Genomic DNA, 23042 nt, shown 5'->3' on the forward strand with positions numbered 1-23042 from the left:
TTCTATGTCAATGATATGTCTACCAAACCAAAAAGAGGGAAAAACGATAATGACTCAACCAAAGAGCCAAAGCGCCACATAGTTCTTTCAGGGAAAAGAGTCATCGTGGGAATTGAGGACAAGTCGGACATGTCAGAAGAATATGAAAAGGATGACCGAATTCCGCCCTTCAAAGTGAACAAAGACCCTAGCATCTTGGTAAATGATGAGGACACTCCATGGTTACGAAGCGATCATAACCAAGGGACATACGTACAGAAGAAGTTCACTGCTATGCCCACTTGATGATATAGTGATTTAATATAGTGTGTATTTGAGATATTATGTAATAATTGTGAATTCAGATGTTTATTATGTCATGTTTCAAATTAAATCAATGTTTGATTTGGTGGGATTTCTCTCTCAAAAAGGTAAATTAGGATACTGAGTGATGAAAAATTAAAATATTAACGTTAAAATGATGTGAAAACAAATTTCCTGTCCAAAACCAATAATTTTAATAATTTTAATTAAACACTACATTTTTGCATTAACGAAATAAAAAATATTAGTTACATTATGTTTTATAATTCTAACAAAAAATAAAAAAAGTTAGGTTATCGATTTTTCCTATGTGCAATAAACAAAAATAAAATTCATATTTTTAACAAAATAATTTTATGCCTTTTATTTAATTTACTATGTATTTAATAAAAACTATTGCATTTCTATTGTATTTAACAAGACTATTGCTTAAAACAGGCGGGAAACGAAACTGCAGGCCACCTTTACTCCCGGGTGGGAAGCCCACCCGGGAGTAAAGGTGGGCTGCAGTTTCGTGGCCCGCCAAAAAAAAAGCCTTTACTCCCGGTGCGTGTTACCAACCGGGAGTAAAGGTAAAGGCACCTTTACTCCCGGTTGGTAATACGCACCGGGAGTAAAGGGTTTTTACTCCCGGTTGGTGGATGGCACCGGGAGTAATTCTCCTCTGCTATATAACCTCCAGCGCCTGGCAGATCGATCTGCTCGTCTTCTTCCTCGTCGAACACCGCCGCCCTCTTCTTCCTCGCGCCACGTCCGTTCGCCTTCCGTGACACCGGCGCCGCCGTCTTCTTCCTCGTGCGGCCTCCACCGTGCGCGCCCGTGCCCCTCCTCCGCGCTTGCCCGTGGCCCTCCACCGCGCCCTCCTCTGCGCCCGAGGCCCTCCACCGCGCGTTGCCCCACCGCGCCGGCCCGAGGCCCTCCAGTACGTACACTGCCGAGCTTCGAGGTGATATATTCGTCGATCTCTTTGTACATTCGTCCGAGCCCTCCACTGTCGAGTTATAGATCACGTCGAAAACTACAACTTTGGTGTAAGCCATGTGTCAACGGTCGAGGTCGATTGAAAATTCCAAATTTTGAATCACAAAATCTAGAAACTAAAAATGAATATTTGGAACTCTAAATGATTTTAAATAAAAACATATCTTAAGGCAAGTTTTGAATATTTGGAACTCTAAATGACAAGTATAATTAAGGATCACCAATAAAATTACTTTAGAAATTAATTAGATCGATGTAAATCCATGGCTTGTATAATAAACACGCTATATATTATTTGGAAACAACGCTACGAACCATCCGCTAATGATCCAGCCCATCAACCGCCATATATTCATCACTATATGATATGCCATTATTTCAAGATGCAGTTTCAATAGAAGAATTTTTTCTATCTTCATAGATCAATGTTTGTTAACGAAATTTTATCCTAATATATTCATGTAGGGTCTTTTTTTTTGAAGGATTTGTTGTAGGATATATAATGGTCAAATAGGAACTCAATTTTGATACCCAGTTTATAAACTAAGCGTTTTTTAGTTTATCAAAAATATCACATGTTTCTTCATTTGTGAACTTTGAATATACAGATATAATATATTAATGTTGCTAAAGTAATATGAGCATTACATATTTTTTTCCGGGAAGACTATCTTCAAACTTTATATCATAGCATCAGAGATCGCCTGTAGAAGAAGAAAATAAATTCTTATCATTTCGGAAATAGTAATGGTTATATGAGCAATAAGACACATATACTTACATTTCATAATGACTTATACTTATATTATTAACATAGAATTTTCTCATATGATGAATGACTACATGGTTGATCACATGGTACATAGGATCACAACATCACGCACCGACACCGCCCCAGCCCGCCTCACGTCGTCGTCGTCGTCAGCACGCCGGCCCGCCTCACGTCATCGTCGTCAGCACACCAGCCACCGCGCCGACACGTATATATACGTCATTTGTATTCATATGCATTTCGTCCATGCGTTTCTATGTATACGGCGGAGCACCGCCGCCCTCGTTCACCCATGTGTACAGACATATATACGGCGGAGTGGAGCACCGCCACTCTTGTCACACCGCCCTTTCTCGTGCCCTAATTCACCCTAGTACCGACGTAGTTCGTCCTAGTGTGGCGAATTGCGTCCGTGATCGAGGGGCAAGATTTAATAATGCATATTGTTTGTAGATTTTACGCATGTAATAAGCAAAGATTTGACGTACTATATATTGGTTTTGTTTTTTGAAGCTAGATGGCCGACCCGAGAAATATGGATGAGGAGGAGTTGATGATGAATTTGATCAACACTAGCACTCAAGTTGCCGGCGATGATGGTGCTAAAAATAATGTGCAAGAGGATGTAGATGACGGGAGTCAGTACTTAGCTCTTGAACAAAATGAGCAACAACATATTGGCCAAGTATATATTTTTTATTATTAGCTATATATATATATTATCATATGTCTTATGTGTGCTCATGACATTAAAAATAATGTTTATGTTTTGTAGCCCTCTGGATCGACATCAACAACTACAATGAAGAGTAAAAATGTTCGAGGTCCCAAAAAGCCATTGGAGGGTCGCTTCATCATCTCGGAGTTCAATGTGGATACAGGAGAACCGGGGGGGCCGAATAAAATGAAATTTGTGCACCACTGTGGTTACCTTGTACGGGACCGGCTCCCGATTAGTACCCGTGAATGGAAGAAGAAGACCAATGCTCCTCATATCAGTTTTGTCTCCGATCGTGACAAGGCGTTAATTTGGAATGATGTCTTGGTACATTTCATGCTCCAAACAGATGATTATGATGATATAATAGATGGTGATGAATTGAAGGAGCGAGTTAGGGATTGGGCAATGAAGAAGATGGCCACCCAGTTTCAGACTTGGAAGAAACACCTATACACGACGTATGTCAAGAAGAACATAGCACCAGATTTTACTGTCCCAGGCCCGATCTCAAAGCAGAGGCCCTATTGGGATGAGTTTGTACAGTACAAGACTTCAGAAGAGGGTGTGAGTCGGGTGATAAAGAACCAACGTAATGCCCAATAGAAGACATACCACCATACCTTGGGATCAGGTGGCTACCCGACTGCCATTAAGAAGTGGAACAAAATGGAAGCAGACCTTCTTGCCAAGGGTATCAGACCAGAATCACTCGAGTGGGGAGAACGTGCAAAGAATTGGTTTTTCGCTCATGGGGGAACACTAGACCAGGAGACAGGGAAGTGCGTTTATGGCGCAAGACTGCAAGAAACAGCAGAAAGATTGTTTTATGCTCAGAGAGCTACTGCTAGTGGTGCGTTCAGGCCCAACAGAGAGAAGGATGAGCTGACATACGCCATCGGGACTATTGAACATGGTGGCCGAACTAGAGGCAAAGGAAGTGTCTCGTGGGAGCATGGATTCCCTCAGGACAGACCTTCCTACAGAAGTCGCCAGAGAAAGAAGGAAGAAGAGGCACACCGGCTCTAGAGGTTGGAGGAAGCGGTGCGTGAAGCATAGGAGCGGGAAAAAAAAACCTTGAAGCGAGAATGCAGGAGGAAATCAAAAGGCAAGTGCAAATAGCAGTGAGTGCAAGCAAGCAGGCATCAGAGCCAGGAATCAACATTAGCCAATCTGTTCAGTTGAAAAGCAGCTGCGCTTCCACGGAGATACCAAATCAAGGGGACACAGGACTGCGCTTCCCTGTGGATGACGTCACTGAACCTTGTACAACGTGTGAGCTACACATTCCGAAGGAGAATTCCACAATCAAGGTGGCTATCGGTCTTGTTAATCCTATCGACCGAACCAAGACACCAAGGATTCATGGGAATATAATCCAAGAAGGATATGCCACCATCTCGGTAGATAAAGCTGAAAAAGGTTTTAGTGATTTGCCTCTTGACATTCCTGGAGGTGATGGCGAGAAGACTCTAGGAGAAGCGGAGAAGACATTCATTCTATGGCGCAAGCGCTACATCATCATTCCAGGGATGTCGGCTCCACCTCCTTCTGAACTACCTCACCATAGGTACGTGCGGATGAAAACACTACATCATTAATTTGTATTGGCTTAAATAATTAACAATCTGCTCATAATAATATGTCATTCTTTTTTTTGTAGCAGATCCTCCCCCAACCTAAATCCAATTGTTCAATCGCCAGATCATCATAGTGCTCTGTACGATGACATTGTGTTGGAAGACGAGGCTGCATCCACACCCTCTCCAAGGAGGTCTCCAACGCCGCAGCCGCCACCTCCAAGGAGGTCTCCAACGCCGCTGCCAACACCTCCAAGGAGGTCTCCAACGCCGCTGCCAACACCTCCAAGGAGGTCTCCAACGCCTCCCCCGCCCCCGCCTACCAAGAAGCCTAGCAAGAGGCCAGCCCCTCAAACGAAGAACCAGTCCCCGCCTGTAAAGAAAGCCACCGTGAAACCAAGGGCTATTCCCAAAATAATATCTGAAGAGAAGGAAGAAGGAACTGATGCATATAAAAAAGACATGTCTAGATTCTATGATAAACTTAAAATGAATCAAGAAGCAAGGAGAAACCCAGAGAAACCGTACTTCTTCGTAGCTCCGGATATTTTAAGAAAAAAGGTGACTTCTTACCAGCATCAACAGCGGGAATCTCGTAAGCCGTCCAAATCAACGTTATCAGACTATGACCGCACTCTCACCAAGTCAATTGAGGCGGCACAGAAAAAGAAGCGGGCAGGGAAAGGAGTTGCCCAACTCGGACAACAAGCGCACCAATCAATCCCCCCGCTAGTTGTTGGTAATGAATATGGTTCGAATTTAGGATTAATGCATCAGGCAAACATACCTCCGGATGTCGATTTGGATCACCTTGGTGAATTTCTTGATGAGACTGGTCTCGACCTTTACCAGATGTTTGGTGATGGAAACATTGAGAGTGCGGCGGAGGTTGATATTTGGAAGAAAAAATTTGTACTAGGCCAGAGTCTATACAACCCTCAAGCCTTATCTGATCTGGGGACGCAAATGTACCTGCTAAACAAGTAGTACATGCAGGCGTCTACCAGTGGAGACTTCTGCGTTGGTGTCAGAATTAGAGACGAACATTGGTTCCGTGGCGATGATGTTATGTATGTTGACTTTGCAGAATTTCATCAACTATGCCACCTGACCTCTCTGGACAAAGTTATCATTAGCTGCTATTGCCTGTAAGTAATAATTCTTTCGATCTATTATTAAACTCATCATATGTGTGTATATGCATATAAATTATCCTAACAAGTACTATATATATGCAGATTTACAATGACAGAGCTCAGAAAGGAAGGCTGCAATGAAATTGGTTTTGTTGATCCCCATATAGTATTCAAAGACCCAATTACTCCTATGACTAATTGGAAGTCTGAGTCAGAGAGTAACCTCATGAACTTCTTAGTGAACCAACGCCACAAGAAGGATATACTCTTTCCCTATAACTTCAAGTGAGTGTTAATCATGTCGATCATAGCCTTAATGGCTCATATGTTGATTCTAGTTAATTAATGAGTGTTATGCGTTATATCCTATAAACACATGCAGCAATCACTGGATATTGATGGACATCGATCTGGTGAAAAGTCACTTGATAATCTATGACTCGATGAGAAAACCACAACAAGACTACCAAGATATGATAGATATTATCCAGAGGTAATTTCGGGATCTCTAGCAACTATATATACACACAAATATGATGATTAACTATATCTGATGACGTGGCAAATTTTTTATTGGGCAGTGTTTGGAAAACCTTTATTGAGAAGCAACACATGGAAAAATGCAAAGCGCCACTGAATGTAATCCCATTGAAAGTAAGTCCCCTGAATCGCATCATCTTTATTAATTAAACATATAGCTTTCACCGGATCACCAGATTGGATGACAAATCTTTTTCTCGTAAAGTGGTGTCTGAGGCAGGAACAGGGGAACAACTACTGTGGTTACTATGTTTGCAAGTTTATCAAGGTGCTCTCCCAAAGAACTCCTACAGAGAGACTCAAAGTACGTTAAAAATACACTATATATTCATTTAATTATTATTATTGATTGTGTTACTATGTCTTTATATATATATGTACATATATTAATTTATTTTCCTTTAATTCAAACCTGTAGACTCGATGGTTGGAGGAAAAGGTCATACGGCAAGACCAAATCAAAGCAATTCAAGAGTCTATAGCCGGATTTTTTAATGAGCAGGTCATCGATTCCAAGGGCGAGTTCTACTTCGACCCAACACTGCCATTGAAGCCAAGCTAGAGAATGAGAAGAAACTTGTTATGTCACAACAACTATAATGCAATCTTTTGTAATATATGCACATGAAATAATATAATGTAAAATACACATATGCATGCATGCATGTAAATATATATATGATGCATATATATATATATATATATATATATATATATATATATATATATATATATATATATATTTCTATGCTTGAATTGTGTGATTTAATACGTTCATTGTGCTTGAACCGAAACATACTATATGCGCGTATAAATGTATAATTAGCAGCGTACAATACGACTTCGAAAACCTATTTTGAAAAGAAAACAAAAAAATGAAAAGAAAAGAAAAAAGAAAAAAACCTTTAGTCCCGGTTCGTATTACCAACCGGGACTAAAGGTGCCGGCCATCGTGGCATGTCAGGAGGCACCTTTAGTCCCGGTTGGTGTTACCCACCGGGACTAAAGGTCCTCCTTTAGTCCCGGTTCCTGACCCGGGACTAAAGGACCCCTCCTTTAGTCCCGGATGCTTGCTCCCGGGTGGGGAACCGGGACTAGAGGGGGTTCCCCACCGGGAGTAAAGCTCGGTTCTCTACCAGTGTTTGGGACATGCAGAATAATTTGCAAGAGAAACAAAACTTACATTTAAACTCTATGGTGCAAATAGTAAAGATGTTTGAGGCGAAAATCGTCACACCATATATATGTGTCAATAGAATTTGTGTCCTCTAAATTGAAAAGCAGAATTTGTTGTCTATAACGAGAAATGGCCGATGATGGTAGACATTGCTTCAGCTGTCTCTTAGGGAAAGTAAGAGACTCATCCGGTATAGTGTGTATAGATAGATAGATAGATTGGCTGTATATATATTTTAGGTGCCTGTAGCCATGTACACAACCTACATTAGTTGTCTACTAGAAAGAGATACTCCTAAATAAGAAACGACTTGTATTCTGTCTTTGTAGCAGTAAGATTTTGCTTTTGCGGATATGAGGCTGTCTCCAACATGAGACCTATTGTGGAACACAAACCTAAAATGGATCTCCAATGCAATATCTATACCCTCCAACAGAGTACCTATATGAAAAACCCATTTTAGATGTCAGGAGAGACATAACCCAAATCTAAGTATCCTCTCTCATAGAAATCCGTTTGCAGAAATGGTTGTTTTTTTGTGTCTTATTATTGGAGAAGACCAAAAATATGTATTAAATCCTTTGCATGTAGCGTTTGCGAGAGTGAGACAGCCAAGGTGGATTGGATGGCATCACCTACGGTACATGCCCAACCGATGCTTCTTTCAAACCGGTCAATGCTATTGCTACCCGAATGCGTCCCACATGGCAGGGTTGGCTACTGCTATCTCTCGAGGGGCGAGTTGAACAAACACTCTAGATTCTGGTCTAGCTAGATTGCCAACAGTTGTGAATTATATGAGGCTTACACTAATTAATGGGGGTGTTATTAATTAGTGGCTCTGGCTCAAACCCTAACCAAGGCGTCCACTTGTCTTAATCAAAAGTAGGACCACAAAGGCACGGCCACTTGGCTGCGGTGGGCCCGGCGCTGTCTGCAGTCCAGGTTCAGCTGACGGCTCCACCGTGACGTCAGCGTCACCGCCGTTTTGCTAAAAAAATAGTAGCCTATATGCAAGTTGCAAAGTGGATTGGCGCTTTGTGCGCTCCTCCTAACGTCCTCGCCGTATATCTGGTCGACGTCTTCCATTATTCTGATCTCAGCTCTGTGTTTAGTTTGAACTTTGAAGAGCTAGCTCCGTGTTGCATATATAAAAATACCCATCATATTACTATTTTCAGAAGGCCACAAGTTTGTAAATTAGCTAGTTGCCCACTGGTTCAGATCATGCATTAACCATCTTGGCGAGTTGACAGTTTTTTAATCTTTCGAGAAAGTCGACAGTGGTTTTTTCTAAACAATGCGCGGCTGGTTTTGGTTGGAATAAACTACGCAGGGTATATATGGCGGCGAAGGTCAGCGTGATCATCCTTCAACGGTCAACAATAGTAGTGGCAGCAGCAGCAGCGGCCGGAAGATGAAGCCGTCGTCCGAGTTCAACTTCACCGGCGGAGCACAGCAGGGCCAGCAGGGCGGCGCCGCGGGCCACCACCTCTCGCGGATCTCCGAGGACGGCGCCAGCTTCCCAGCCGACCTGATGGGCGGCGACCGCACGGCGGGCCGCGGCTCTGGCGAGAGTAGCAGCGGTGGTGCCACGGCGGCGCGCTCGTACTCCGGCGGGTTTTCCATCGTCGGCCCGTGGGAAGAGTCCAGGGACATCATTACCACCCTCGGCGCATACGACCCTCAGGTATGGAAGACTACACATTTACGCATACCACATCTATATATAGTATGTTGCAAACTTGCAATGCACGCACTAGCTAGTTCCTCATTTCTTGCCCGCGCAATTTTATATATACATTTTTTTTAATGTCACCGGGGAATTATTTGCCCACCTGAATATATATATATTAATGAAGCCCCAAAGCGGCTCGTTTGATGATTACAAATGTGGAGGAGGATTTACAACAGAGAAGATTACAATTTTATATATACATCATGCGTGAATAATGCAGTTTAGCGGCGCCATGGCGGGCACGGCGCTGGAGATGGCGGGCATGGACAGGTACATGCAGCTGCAGCAGGACCAGGTGCCATTGAAAGTGCGCGCCAAGCGCGGGTGCGCCACGCACCCCAGGAGCATCGCCGAGAGGGTGCGTACGTTTGTACTAGCTCATATGTCCCAAAATACCTCTACGATCAGGGTGGTTTCGCATGCAGCAGCAGCGACTATATTCACCGTGATTTATGTATGGTGCAGGAGAGAAGGACGAGGATCAGCGAGAAGCTCAGGAAGCTGCAGGACCTCGTGCCCAACATGGACAAGGTAATAACTACGAGTTGATCTATATATAGCTATTAACTATGACGCCACAACTTAATTACATACATTTCCTTGGATAATGAAATAAATTATTCCGGCTTCAACCTCTTTATATTTATACAAGAGGCTAGGCGTCACAACACTCGGATAGATAGAATGATGACCATTGTGCAAAGCAGTTCTCCCTTAGGTATAGTTTTGTGTATATACCTGCACGAGGCAGCAATATATAACTATCTTACTGAACACTAAGGCGAATGGATACTTAACTGATCAGTGATCTTGCTTACATGTATCGATGCCACAGCAAACGAGCACCGCGGACATATGTTGGACCTTGCAGTTGAGCACATCAAGGGCCTGCAGAGCGAACTGCAGGTAATCTACTACATTCGCGTGCATGTATACAAATATGTCACTGTATGCTTTTTCTAGAGAGAATGCACTGATCTGAAGACGAATGCGTTTCAGTTTCGACTGATCACAAGCAAGCGGGTATTATATTCTTGACAGCACACAAATTAAAGGCCATTTAATTTGATATATATCTTTCTTGATCGTCAGGAATTACATACATACTGACCTTAGCTCCTATCCGCAGGCTCTGAAACACGAGCAGGAGAAGTGCACCTGCTGCCGAAAGCGATAGCGATTCACAAATCACAAGAGGGGACCAAGAGCAGAAACGCGTCCATCTTTAATAGTCGATAGTTGATACCGTCAATGTCCTTGATGAGAGGAATGTACATGGATGAAGCCATCTAAGGATAACGTCTTGATTGTTGGGAGTCATAATTTTAGTTATTAGCACACGATGGTAGTGCATTCGGCGCAGCCCATGGATGGAGCGTGCATGTGCAATTGTGCGTGCATAGTGTTCTACCATTTCCAAACCAGTGATGATCCACATATAGCCGTGGTCAACTAGCTAGGCAGTGCGAAAATAGGCAACCCTTCTGTTCTGATACTTTGGTTTCTTCTGGTTGATGTTCGGCTTGAATTTTAGATTTCCTTTTAGGATATATCTGAAAACAGTTTTGCTGTTATTATTATTTAGACAAGTCGCCTGATTTTACTTTGTGTTCTTAAGAAGAGGACATTGCTTTTATGCAGAAAATAATGTAATTCTAGTTCCGTCTCTACAGTTAAATATGTAATGCTTGACCAAGTTTATATAAAAAAATATCAATATTTATGACGGAAAATAGATATAGTATAAAACTATATATATTATGTATGGGTAGTGAAATTTAGAATGGTTTGACTCGGTACTATACTTGTACTCCCTCCGTTCCAAATTATAAGTCGCTTTGACTTTTTTTGTTCATCTATTTTTCTATGTATCTAGATATATTATTATATCTAGATGCATAGCAAAATAGATGTACCAAAAAAGTCAAAGCGACTTATAATTTGAAATGGAGGGAGTACTTCATAACAGAGGAAACATTTATATTAGACCAGTGTGTTGCTTAACTAGATTATCATTCTAGCCACATCGCGGCGCTCCCAACCGTCGCCCTCACTCTCTCCCACGACACTACATCAGACCCCCTCCTCTCTCCTAACCAGTGATATTGTCGATGGATGGAGGAGTGGGGACCCGATCATCCCTTCCCCTAGGTTTGTTGATCCTCATTGATCTAGGGTTTGGTTTCTAGTGTCATGGACGAGGTGGCAGTGACAATGGTACTTTAGAATAAGGTCTCTCCATCCTCTCCCTACCTCAATGACTTTCGATTTGGCTTCGTCGAAGGGCTAGTGAAAGTTTGGTCTGTTAGATCTATTGGTCGTCTTCAGATCTTGACCTTTTGTGAGCTTATCATAAAAAGCAGCTGGTTGGCTTTCGATGCGACGATATCGACCTCTTCTTTTGGTATGTTCTAAAACAAGGTTCGGCATCTCCAACACTTTGTTCTGATAGTGAAGGAGTAAATTTATGTTCTTTGTAAGGTTCGTCTAGCCGATGTTCTTTCAGTGGATATTAAATCTCGTTGTTAGTGATGATTGGCTTTTGCGGTCTTCAAAACCTTGTTTGACGAGGGTGTACGCATATGTCGCTTTTCTTTATTGTCTTTTCAGTTTGGTGGGCAGTGGACGATGATAGGAAGAAGATGTCTGATTTGGTCTTTGATGTACTCTTATTTTTTTAGAGATCATTTTGTGTCTTGTTGTTTATCTTTTATACTAGTCTTTTGGTTTCCTTGAGATATATCTGATCCCAAGCACTCTTTTGATTGTCTATAAAAAAAAGTGACAATACCAAGTTTTGCCGCAAGATTTAAAGAACTAGAAAATAAAAACAAGTGATGGTTTAAGGAAAAATGTTACACACCCTAGCACCCACGCCACCATGACTACCACTACTCACTAAAACACACTAGAACAGAGACGATTTCTCTTGGTGATGGTCATTTCTTTCCAGTGGTGGTTCGTAATGTATGGGCGCCACTAGAAATAAAATTGTGGGTCTAGACCATGAACCGCCAGTGTAAATTCATTTTAATTGGTTGTTTTCTTAAATTTACCGTCACTAAAAATATTAATTTTTTTAAACAACCTTGGATTGAGAAACAACTAAAACAAAAGCTGTAGAACTTAAAAAGTTATGCAACTTTGTAGTTGACAATTTTTTCATTTAAAGTCGTCTTATTAAGGAAAACTATGTTTGAATTTCTCAAATTTGAAATTTGAATTTTTCAAACGACCTCTGATGGAGAAATAACCAAAATAAAAGTTGTAGATCTCAAAAAGTTATGCAACTTTGTAGTTGACAACTTTTTTATTTGAATTCATCTAGTTGAGGATAATTGCGTCTAAACTTCTCACATTTGTAGGGGCGGTAGCCTTAATAAAACATGCCGTAAAAATGTATTTATAGTGGCGGTTTTCTTAATAAAATAATCAATGTAAATCATTTATAGTGGCGGTTCTCTAGAAGACGCCTGTGAAGTTCGTGATTTTCATTGGCCTTTGACGCTGACGGTGGATAAAAACATCAGTAAAAATAGGTTTAAAACCGCCGGTACTAATGTTCTCTGTACCAGTGACAACTAGCGCCAGAACACTCCTACACTTCCTACAACAATTAACTCGCTGATTATTGGGAGAGCAGATTGAGCACGATTACAAAACACTCCGCTGGACAAATCACGAGCAACTCGCTCAGATTAATTAGGACCCTGAGCACAACCAGGCGTCCTCTCTAAATAGCAGGACCGAGTTCGAGTCATGTAGTTGTAGACGCGAGGAGGGACACACCGTTCACCTTGTTACTGTTTACTACTGACTACTGAGCACTCTATCCACTCGTTACGAAAATAGACGGCTGAGAGCATGTGCAGTCGTCGCTGCACTCGCACGAGCGACTGCACCTGATCTGATCTCCGTGCCAAATTGCATGATGCGTTAAAGCTGCCAAGTTGGAGGTCCGTCAGTTTGCTTGGACTGGGCAGGCTGATGGTTTGCATGCGCTGGCGAACCGGTCCAGCGCACCATGCAGCATAGTCATAACCGCACACACCGGTAGATGGCGTGTTCACTTGGCTTATAAACTATATTTTTTTAAGTTAATAAACAGTATTTTTTCACAATAAATCAGCTAACAGTACTTTCAGTTATGGCTTATCAGCCAAGCGAACAGAACAAGAGTTGTTGACCAGGAGCGCGCACCTGCTTGCACCCCGTGGGCTGTAGTTTCTGGATAGAAGTGGCCAAATGGACCGGCACGTGGACCTTCTCAACTGGTAAAAGAAGGGGAAAAAAAGTTCATTTTGCATTCTTCAACTATCACAAAAGTCAGTTTTTTCTCCCCTCAACTCTAAAACCAAAAATAGCTCCTCACTCGTCTCTCAAAACCGGCCACGTGACCCATGGTGGGTTTTATTTTTTTCTTTTATGTTTATTTTGGCTGAATCTTTGAAAAAATCATGGTAAATCACAGAAAAATTATAAAATGGAAAATCTAATTGTGTTGCACTCCACATGAGTAGATCTACACAGTGAACATATGATAAGGTGTATTTTAGTATAAAGTTTTTGTTGTAACTTTAGATCTATAATTAATTCATAGTTATAGTTTCTCTTATCCAATTGTGGTTAAATTTATATGGTAGGCTAATCATTGCGTGCTTGATCTATAGTAAAAATTTTATGTTCATTACATCATGTGTGATTGAGTTATAGATTTATCTAGGTTTATGTTTGTTAAATTAGTTTTCAAATGAAATTAACTTAAACATACATGATCTGATGAGCATGAATTTTTTTTGGACTCCACATGAGTTGATCTACATAGTAAATATATGATATGATATGCTTTAGTGCAAAAAAAAATATCATTAGATATATATTTTTCTGTAATTAATTCATAGGTGCACTTTTTGTGGTCTAATTAAGACAATTTTTTTATGGTGGATTAACCATTGCATGCTTGAGATGTGACAAAAATTTCATGCACATTGGATCATGTGTGCCTGAGTTATAGTTTTATCTAGATAAATATAGATGAATCAATAGATAAACCTAGATAAATCTATAACTCAGTTATATATGATCCAACGAGCATGAAATATTTACTATAGCTCAAGCACGAAATTATTAGCCACATAAAAATTTCACCACAATTGGACAAGAGAAACTGTAGCTATGAATTAATTATACAAAACCATAAATCTAAAGTTACAACAAAAACTTTGTATTAAAGCATACTATATCATATGTTTTTCCTGAGAATACTATATCATATGTTCATTGTGTAGACGTAGTCATGTGGAGTCTAACACAATTGAATTTTCTATTTTATTATTTTTTTCTATGATTTACTACGTTTTCTCAAAGATTCGGCCAAAATAAACATAAAAGAAAAAAAGAAAAACCACCGAGGGAAGCAGCCATGGGAGCTCAAGTGACCTGTTTTAGAAGATAAGTGCGGCGCTATTTCTTATTTTAGAGTTGAGAGAGAGAAAGCTGACTTTTATGATATATTCAGGAAGGTAAAATGAACTGTTTCCTAAAGGAAACAGCTAATAACCCTGGGCCTTGTCGCGGGCGTCGGTCTGTGGCCTCGGCCACGCCCCACATACGTTGGGGGCATTCCGTGTTGCCGGTGTCCAGCTGGAACGAGCTCTTTTCGTGTTCCTGCGTCTTCTGCATTCTGCTCGGCTCCCGGCCACAAGTGCATGTCAACTATATATAGTCATGTTTGATACAGATTAGAGCATCTCTAACATTTTCCAAAACTCACTTCCAATTTTAATTTTTCGGCAAGATTGAAAAAACAGCTCTCCAACAACTGTCAATCTTTACGTACTTGGAAAAATCGATCCAACCATGCGGAATGTCGCACCCGGTTTTAAGAACAAAACCAGATACACACCATATGTGAGCCCAGGAAGTCAAATCTCACATATAGCTACAAATAAGGGTAATATCAAAAGACAATGCTTAAATACATAACGTATTAGTATAAAGAATATAACCTCAGAGTATAGATAGCGGAAAGACAACCCCAATCTTCAGGCGAAGACTCCAAATCCACAGGGACAACTGACTGGTTGATCACAAGCCTAATTCCTCCAAACTCTAGCAATCTGGTACCCATCCGGGATTTTTATCCAAATAATTGAAAATAAAGCAATCGTAAGTACATGTCGTACTCAACAAATATAACATGGGGTTCATGAGGCTCAAAAGGCTGACACTGGTTTAACTGCGATTAGCTTTTAATGAGTCATGATTTTAGCAATTGAGTAGCAACAAGTTCACCACAAGCCCATAAACACATGATCAGGTAAACATGAATAATGAATAGCATAAACAATTAACCATTAGTGAGCATCTTCATCATCCATATCATTGGTGTTCATCATCTATTCCGTAAGGGTTCCAAGGCCGCTCGTGACCGTGAGCACGGCTGATATACCAGTTTTACACTCTGCAGAGGTTGTACACTTTCACTGTGAGTCGTGATTTACCCTTTCGCCCGAGGTGATCAGCCTCTTGACCCACTACCAAAGAAGGTCGGCAGGGTTCACTATGAAGCCTTTCAAAGGTTCGTCTAACAAGTTAGGGCCGCTAGGTTTCTGTGGCCTGCGAATGTAGGGCTCCCCTTCCGACAGGCACAATGACGCGCAGCCTATACACTGATGGACAGAGGCCGCACTATATCCAACCCGGAACACACCCCTCTTGCGCCATAAAGGTAACCACTAACAAGCTAGAAAAGGTCCTCATACTGAGCTAAAGCCAGAGCCATATAGCCCTCACAGCTGTACTGTAAGTCCCGGATGATCACTTACAGATAAGTCCTTAGGGAGAGGAATCTAGAGCACCCTAAAAACATCCCAGTGCTCTAGCCCCTTATTCCATGTTGCTAAAAAGCATCTTTTAAATGTTTATTGCATATACCATTAGTCAAGTTACAAGATCATGGTTGTAGTTGAGCAGTAGCATCAAACTACCCAATGCAATACCCCATAGGTGACAAGGTACAAGTACAAAAGACTAGGAAATCCTTAGTGGTAATCAAGGTAGACACATGCAGCATGAATTAAATGATTAACAGTGAATAGGCAACAAGGAAGATCCCATGCTATACTTGCCTTAGTCTTGCTTTACACCCAAAGCAACTTGCTTCAGAAGCCTCACTCTATCTTCAATTCTGCAACTTCTGTAGCTTCGGTACTAAGCTTCTGATCACCGGCGCTTACCAACAATTCTGGTTCTACTCGCGGATCAAAGCACACCAACAAACATACAAGGAAACAAAGTAGACTAAGAACAGCAGAGCAAGAGCTTTAAAACAACGTGCTAAGAGAGTGCTCGTTGCTACGGTCAAAGAAACGCAAGAAACACCGATAACCGAACTATCTTTAAAAGAAACGACTAACGGAGTTTTAAATTATACAAGAAAAGAGATGACTACAAGCTCGATTAATTTTAGTTAAACAAAATCAGAGAGTGGTTATTAGTTCAGATTAGTCAAATCATAATTCAGTTTAAAAGCCAAGTTAAATCTAGTCATATGTTACCTATCAATTTTGTTATATATTTAAGCAAATTAAACACTAACTTTGAAAAATAAAAGGACATGTGAAACACCTACTCAAACTACATATCATGCGGCTTAAGCTAAATAACTTATAACTCAAAGGTACATTGATGATAATAATTAATCATATTAATATTCATATATAAAATACCAAAGTATAAAACCTATATATTGATTTTTAGTTATGAAACTAGTTGCATGTATATATAAATTAAACCAACATGTTTAACTATATATGGAAAAACATATTAAAGTCATTTTAAATTTACTTTACAAAAGAAATAAATATTTGAGAGCATCTACGTCTAATATATGTAATATGGTTAAACTAATCATATTTTAATGTATAAACTAGCATGTATTATTTAACCAAAATAAACTTTAGCTTTTCAAAATAAAAGAACATGTGAGAACCTCTAATAGAACTGTATCTGACGTCTTGTTAAACTAAGCAAACTTATAATACATATATATGACTTTTAAATTGGAAAACTAGTCGCAGGCATATTAATCCATTTAATATTCTATTTATAAAATTTACAAGCATGTAACATGATTAAAGTCATTGCTATCATATAGTTTACATCGGCATGGTCGCAACACAAAAAGAATGGAATTACAACTCTACGTTGCTTTTAATTAGAAAACAATTAAATTAGTACTAATCAAATTATATTTAAATCAATAAATTCATAATTGGGTGACATAAGATACGTTAGTGCTACTGCTTAGAGCGCGACTTTACGAAACTAACGCGACAAGAACTACTCGAACCGGATTTAAAACGAAGAAACGGAGTTTAAAGACTAGGTGGCAAACTCGTAATTACATCGTCTTGTACCTTGTGTCATCCTCCCGATCTGAGCCTGAGCATGGTGATGGCCTGCTGCTAACGTGCGCAGGGGGAGGAGCTTGGGCTGTTGCAGATCGTAGCTTCCTTGGCCATTGGAGAGGCTACTGCTGTCCTCGTAGGGAAAGGAAGGGCCTCAGTCTGGGATTTTTCATATAGAGAGGAATATGGATATCGACGAGCTCTGAAGACATAAGATGAACTGATATAAGAAGATAAGTTTGCATTGATCTAGAAGGAAACGGGTAGAATTTTGAATAAAGAAATAATTGACGCATGATTGAGTATAAGTAGATGAGGCATGCATGTGCCAGCAGTAGTCAAAGGCATAGTGTAATTCCCAGCGAGGAAAGAAAATATGGAGATGTGCTCAAGATGATTGTATGTGTATATGTATTTTCATTGTATTTTCTGGATTTGTTTTTCTAAAGGAAAACGGCAAGAAAACAACATGTGATGTCATCAAGGCTAGATATGATGTCATGAAAGCTAAAGATATCATCAAAGCTAGGAACTGGAGAGAGCATGCTTGCACGGTGCAGTGCAACTATGGCCGGCGATGGAGCTAGCTTCGACCGAGTTCTATTAAAGGAACCTACATGCCTCGTTTTGCTATGGGACCAATACCGGGAGATTGAGGGGGCAAAGGAGCTTACATATAGGGGTTCTCGATGGTGGTAGACTGGTAGAGTCACGTCGCACCCGCAGAGGTCGCTCGGCGGAGCGGCGGCAGCTTCCTGCGATACATGGACTGCGGCGTGAGCAAAATAGAGAGGAAGAGGCCAAGAGAGGAGGTAAGAGCATCAGCAGCTTCGTCACCTCGACGTGGGGGCTCGGCTACGATGAGTTGCGAGCGTTGGAGACGCGGAGGACAGCAACGATCGATGCAGCGGTGGCGGACGTGGTCTGCTCGATCGGCGAGATCCCAAAACGAGCGGCAGAGCTAGATAGCTATAATTAGGGCTAGGGGCGTCGGATCGTTGGAACAGTGAATCGAGCATGGCTACGGTTGGCGTCGGCGTTGTGGGCTCTGGGATGGGGCGGCAACGAGCAGCGCGGCGGCGACGGCGAGAGGAGAAAAATCAAATTTACTACACGAGGGATTTCCCCCACGATAGTTTTGGTGTGCTTTGCCCAAGGGGTTGGTTGATATATATAGGAAGAAAAACTCCCCACAAATACATCAACTAGCAATATGGTACTAATTGATGTTGCACCCTCCACCTTTACTAATAGGCCTAATTAATTATTAAAGCCCATTAGTAAATAAAGACATGGGCCTTTGGGCATGAGGAAATCTGAGATATTTTATTATTTTCGGAATTAATTAATTTCATGGATAAAATAATTCTAGAAAAGTCCAGAATCGAATTTTAAGCCACGAAAAATACTCCGAAGGCTCCGAAAATTCAGGGAAAATTCTCAGAGATAATTTAGAACAAGACGAACCCAAATAAAGTATTTGGAGCTCATGAAAAGATATTTTGGAGCATTTAAAAATTAGACTATGCTCACAAACAAGTGAGATCAAGTTCCGAAAAAGGCCAAAGAAATTCCTGAGGTATCGATGGAGATAGGTTGATGAATAGTGAGCAGGAAAGAGTGATTTGGATTTCATGGAAAAGATTTTAGGATACTTCTCAAGCAAATATTAAGTCGGAAAACAAGGAATTTGATCGGTGAGAAAGACTAAGATTTGCTGGAGAAAGAAGATCGACTTACTAAACGCATTTTTTTTAAAATCTTTTCTCACAACATGAAATAAATCAACAACCAAGCATCACATCAAACAATAGCTCGTCAAATTAATTTGGAAAAGCTTGAAAATTCACATTTTTTCTATAACTAAGTTCACGCTAGTTCAAACTAAGATTGGTAAATTTTATCCAAATATCAAAACATTTATTTTAATTAGTGTTTTCTATGCACAACCCAAAATTAGAAATTTTGGGGTGTGACACGGAAATATACACACGCATATCGATTGGCCAACTAGAGGTGGAGGGCATGAAGAACAATAAGAAGTAGGATAGGGTTTCTAATGTAAATATACAAGTGAGAAATAAAATATAAAATTTGTAAGGTGATTTGTAAATAGTCCGGGACTTAATTCCTGACGTAAAATTACATTCTATATTTTAGGAGCGAAAATTTAGAAATTGTTGGAGGACCCAACAAATATGCTTTCAATTTTTAGCCACTTGGAAAACTAATTGATTTACCAATTTTTTAGAACCATTGGAGATGCTCTTATTTGGTAAATACTCCTTCGGTTCCAAAAGAAACACACTTTTAGCATTCAAAATTTATCCCACAATAAATGCCACTTCTAGGCCACAGACCACCTAGGGCTAGTACTTTTTGCTACTTTCTCTATTCGCAATGTGTGGTTATTACATGTTACCTTACCTTTTTTAGGGGTATATATGTAATTTTATAGTGGCATTGGTTTCTCTCCTCAATTCAATTCTAGAAGTGCACTTATTTGGGGCGGAATGAGTACTTCTTACGTAAGCTATACAAATAAAGTAAAAACATGATCAAAATAAGTTAGGTTTTTGTTTTTTTTTATATAAATGAGGGTAGTGGGAACAAGAGTGTCCAAAACTATAAAAAAAATTATATCATTTGGCTATTGGTTTCAGTTTAATTTAGCTATATGTAGCTTATATAAGTTGTATCGAGCAAGCCCTACATCTGCAACGCCAGTTTTTTTCTGAACAGAAGGGGACTGATATTAAACTTTGGCACGGTACATTCCCAAATTACACATTGACAAAAACTGAAATCAAAAAATACATAATATTCTATCCAGATTCTTTCATTGTATTCTTCCCTAATGGTTTTCCTCGAATGCAGGAGCCAAAGTGTAGTCCTTATGCTGAATCCAACAACCAACCCCAAAATATTGGACATGCCACAAGATCTAACTTTTCAGAACCAGTCCAAAACGCATCTAAATCGCTGAAAGAATATTGACAGTTATACCATCAGGTACGACATAGGTTGCAGATTTATCACCTCGAGACCTTGATTTTCTCTCCGCGACCATCGACGATGAGATCGATGACCCGAAGTCGTTGTCCTCGTAGGGGTTCCCAGAAGCACCCCTCTTCTTGCAGATAACCTGCCGATGAAATCGACGCCTGCAATAGCGATCTCGTCGTGGTAATCACCGAATTCATCGCAGGACACATGATCCTGTCCGGAAATCATCTGCTGGAAATTTATTTAGACTCAATTCTAAGACACTAGAAAACTTCGGGAAAAGAATAGGTGCCCTCACTTCTTGTCTCCGATAGACGCACCGAAGAGGAAGAAGGAGAGAAGCCCTTGACGCGACGGCGGCGGCGGATCCAGGAGAAGGCAGGCGGCGGCGGCTCTACCCGGCGGCCTGCAACAGCAGTTCCTTCTACATGCAGCGCCCCTCTGCTATTCCGTGTAATTCTTTACGAGATAAGAATGTCAATTCTATCCCTATCCCATGCATGCATACAAAATCTACCTGATACACTACTTTTTGAGAGGATAATTTATCTGCTCGATTGTGAAAGTTTTGCGGTGCTGGTGTCAAACTAGCAGCGTGATTCCAAAGGAAAAAAATCTCAATCGAGAACTTTACTCTATAATTATATATGCATGTGTGGATAGCGTATATATGTTCCATCGACAATACCAAGAGGGATTGGATGGGTCCCCATCGACGCTGACTAGGAGCATTCTATCACGCGTGACCGTTCCAAACTTCCAATTCCAAGCTGCTGAATTCCGTAGAAGGTAGAAACGCATGTGGCCGGACGGAATGGGCTATCTAGATGCCGCATGGAAATGGAAGGGGCTAACGGGGTTGGGCGGTTGGGCCCGTTGGTTTAACCGGCGCAACACGACGTCGTCTTGGCATAGACGGAACAATATGAAGAAAGATCGACACTACCGCGAAATTCACCGTCCCTTTGTTCCAACATGTCGGCCTTCACCGCGAAGCTGTCCCCTGCCATTGTAAGTCCCTGTCGCACAGACGAGCAACCCCAGTGTGGGAAATACGGATACGGGGTTGCGCTCACGTCGTCCGGTGCAATGCAACATTCTCACCGTTCCGTCCCGCGAGTCCGTGACATTTTCCCAAATTGTCTGGCTGGCTGGATCTGCCGAGGCCTAGCTAGCCGTTGCTGTCTTGGCACGCAGCCGCCGCGTTGGCTGCTTGCACAGCGTGGCCGCGAGCGCCAGAAGCTTCTCGTTTTCCCCGCCGCAGCCCGCAGAGATCGGATAGGAACACGTACGCGTGCGGCCGCGCTGTCGATCCCAGCCGGTAGGGGCAATTCGCCGTGATCCAAAACGTGCAAAGGGCCGCTATCGCCGCGAGTTCCCCAACCAACCGCGTCTCCCCTCTTCTATATAACCCAGCCCCCGTGCGCGGACCCCACAGAACGGTCAAATCCGGAAGCACAGCACACACCTCGTTCTCCCCTCGCAGTCGCAGCTCATCATCTGCTTCTCGCTTCGCGGTCGCGGCGCTCTTCGTTGCTTCCTTGGATTGGAACCCCTGCCTCTCTCGTGCGTGAGCCCGCCGCGGGCGGTGTTGAAATGGCCGTTGGGACAGGCGTGCGCGTGGCGCCGTCGCCGTCGTCGATGGAGGTGTGGGAGAGGAGGAGGACGGGTACGGTGACGGCGCGGCGCGGCGCCGCGGTGGCCATCAGGTGCAGCTTCGTGGGCGAGGCGGGGGTGGGCGCGGCAGGGGGCCTTGCGGAGGAGCACTACCGGACGCTGCGGCTGCGCCCGGGGTCCACCCGGAACGAGGTCAAGAAGGCCTTCCGCCGCCTCGCGCTCGTGGTGCGTCCATAACCTCTGTAGATCCAGCTATCAATCAAGTACCATTCTGACGAGTTCGTTCGTCTCGTCTCCCCTGCGCCGTGCAGTACCATCCGGACGTTTGCAAGGACAGCGACCGCGACACCGGCGTCGAATTCCAGAAGATCAACATCGCCTATCACGTGAGCTTACTACGAGTACTCCTTACTAAACATTTTTGTTGTTGTTGTTGTTTCTGTTTCTTGCCCTGACGGCTGACGCAATCCGTCATTGTGTGCAGATACTGATGAACAACATGAGGGAGGCCGAGGAGCGGCTCGAGTACTGGCGGCTCAAGTACGGCCTCACCGACCAGGATCTCGACAGATACAGGTACTACCTCAACGAAGACGACGACGACTGGCTCGACATGTGAAGAAAACTGACGATCGATCGTCGATAGACACGGATTTTTATACAAAGCGTGTTTATCCACATTGACCTTAGTGGCTTACCATCGATTAATTCTTGTTGCCAATGGCAGAGGCAGCAGCACTGTATGTATGTATATATTGAAGCGTTTGTGATGTGTACTTCCCCCTGTTTTTTTTTCGAATACGCACGAGAGCTGTGTATCATTGCATTTAAGAAGGAAGGAGTTTATGTTACAAGAGTATCCGGCATAGCCGGTGGCACTGAAAGGCTACATTGATAAACAAAACAATCAGCAAGGGGAAGCCGCTGGCTAGTGCCGTTCAGCTAAAGCTCTCATTCCTGTCGCACCGGCTTCGATCCAGCGATCCGCTTCCATTTTGATGATTTGCAGCAGCTCAGCGATCGTCGCCGTGGCGTCCCGGAAACATCTTGCGTTCCGTTCCTT

The 23042-nt window shown here is 42.0% G+C and overlaps 1 protein-coding gene and 1 pseudogene across 1 annotated transcript; both read left to right on the forward strand.

The window, feature by feature from the left end:
* LOC136462290 (transcription factor bHLH80-like) overlaps nt 1–10122 on the forward strand; it is a 29984-nt pseudogene extending 19862 nt beyond the window's left edge.
* Nucleotides 10123–21818: 11696 nt separating this feature from the next.
* Nucleotides 21819–22742, forward strand: LOC136462291 (chaperone protein dnaJ 8, chloroplastic-like). Its single transcript, XM_066461397.1, has 3 exons — nt 21819–22204; nt 22291–22365; nt 22464–22742. The coding sequence occupies exons 1-3, from the start codon at nt 21959–21961 to the stop codon at nt 22596–22598; spliced, it is 456 nt and encodes a 151-aa protein (XP_066317494.1). The 5' UTR covers nt 21819–21958; the 3' UTR covers nt 22599–22742.
* Nucleotides 22743–23042: the final 300 nt, after the last annotated feature.

This window comes from Miscanthus floridulus, chromosome 7 (genome assembly GCF_019320115.1).
Source record: "Miscanthus floridulus cultivar M001 chromosome 7, ASM1932011v1, whole genome shotgun sequence".
Lineage (NCBI taxonomy): Eukaryota > Viridiplantae > Streptophyta > Magnoliopsida > Poales > Poaceae > Miscanthus > Miscanthus floridulus.

What these genes read in the sequence shown, in the direction of transcription:
- LOC136462291 (XM_066461397.1), top strand. Translation starts at nt 21,959, where the DNA reads ATGGCCGTTGGGACAGGCGTGCGCGTGGCGCCGTCGCCGTCGTCGATG. An exon ending in TCCGCCGCCTCGCGCTCGTG is followed by an intron (nt 22,205 to 22,290) that starts GTGCGTCCATAA and finishes TGCGCCGTGCAG; the next exon opens with TACCATCCGGACGTTTGCAA. An exon ending in AGATCAACATCGCCTATCAC is followed by an intron (nt 22,366 to 22,463) that starts GTGAGCTTACTA and finishes CATTGTGTGCAG; the next exon opens with ATACTGATGAACAACATGAG.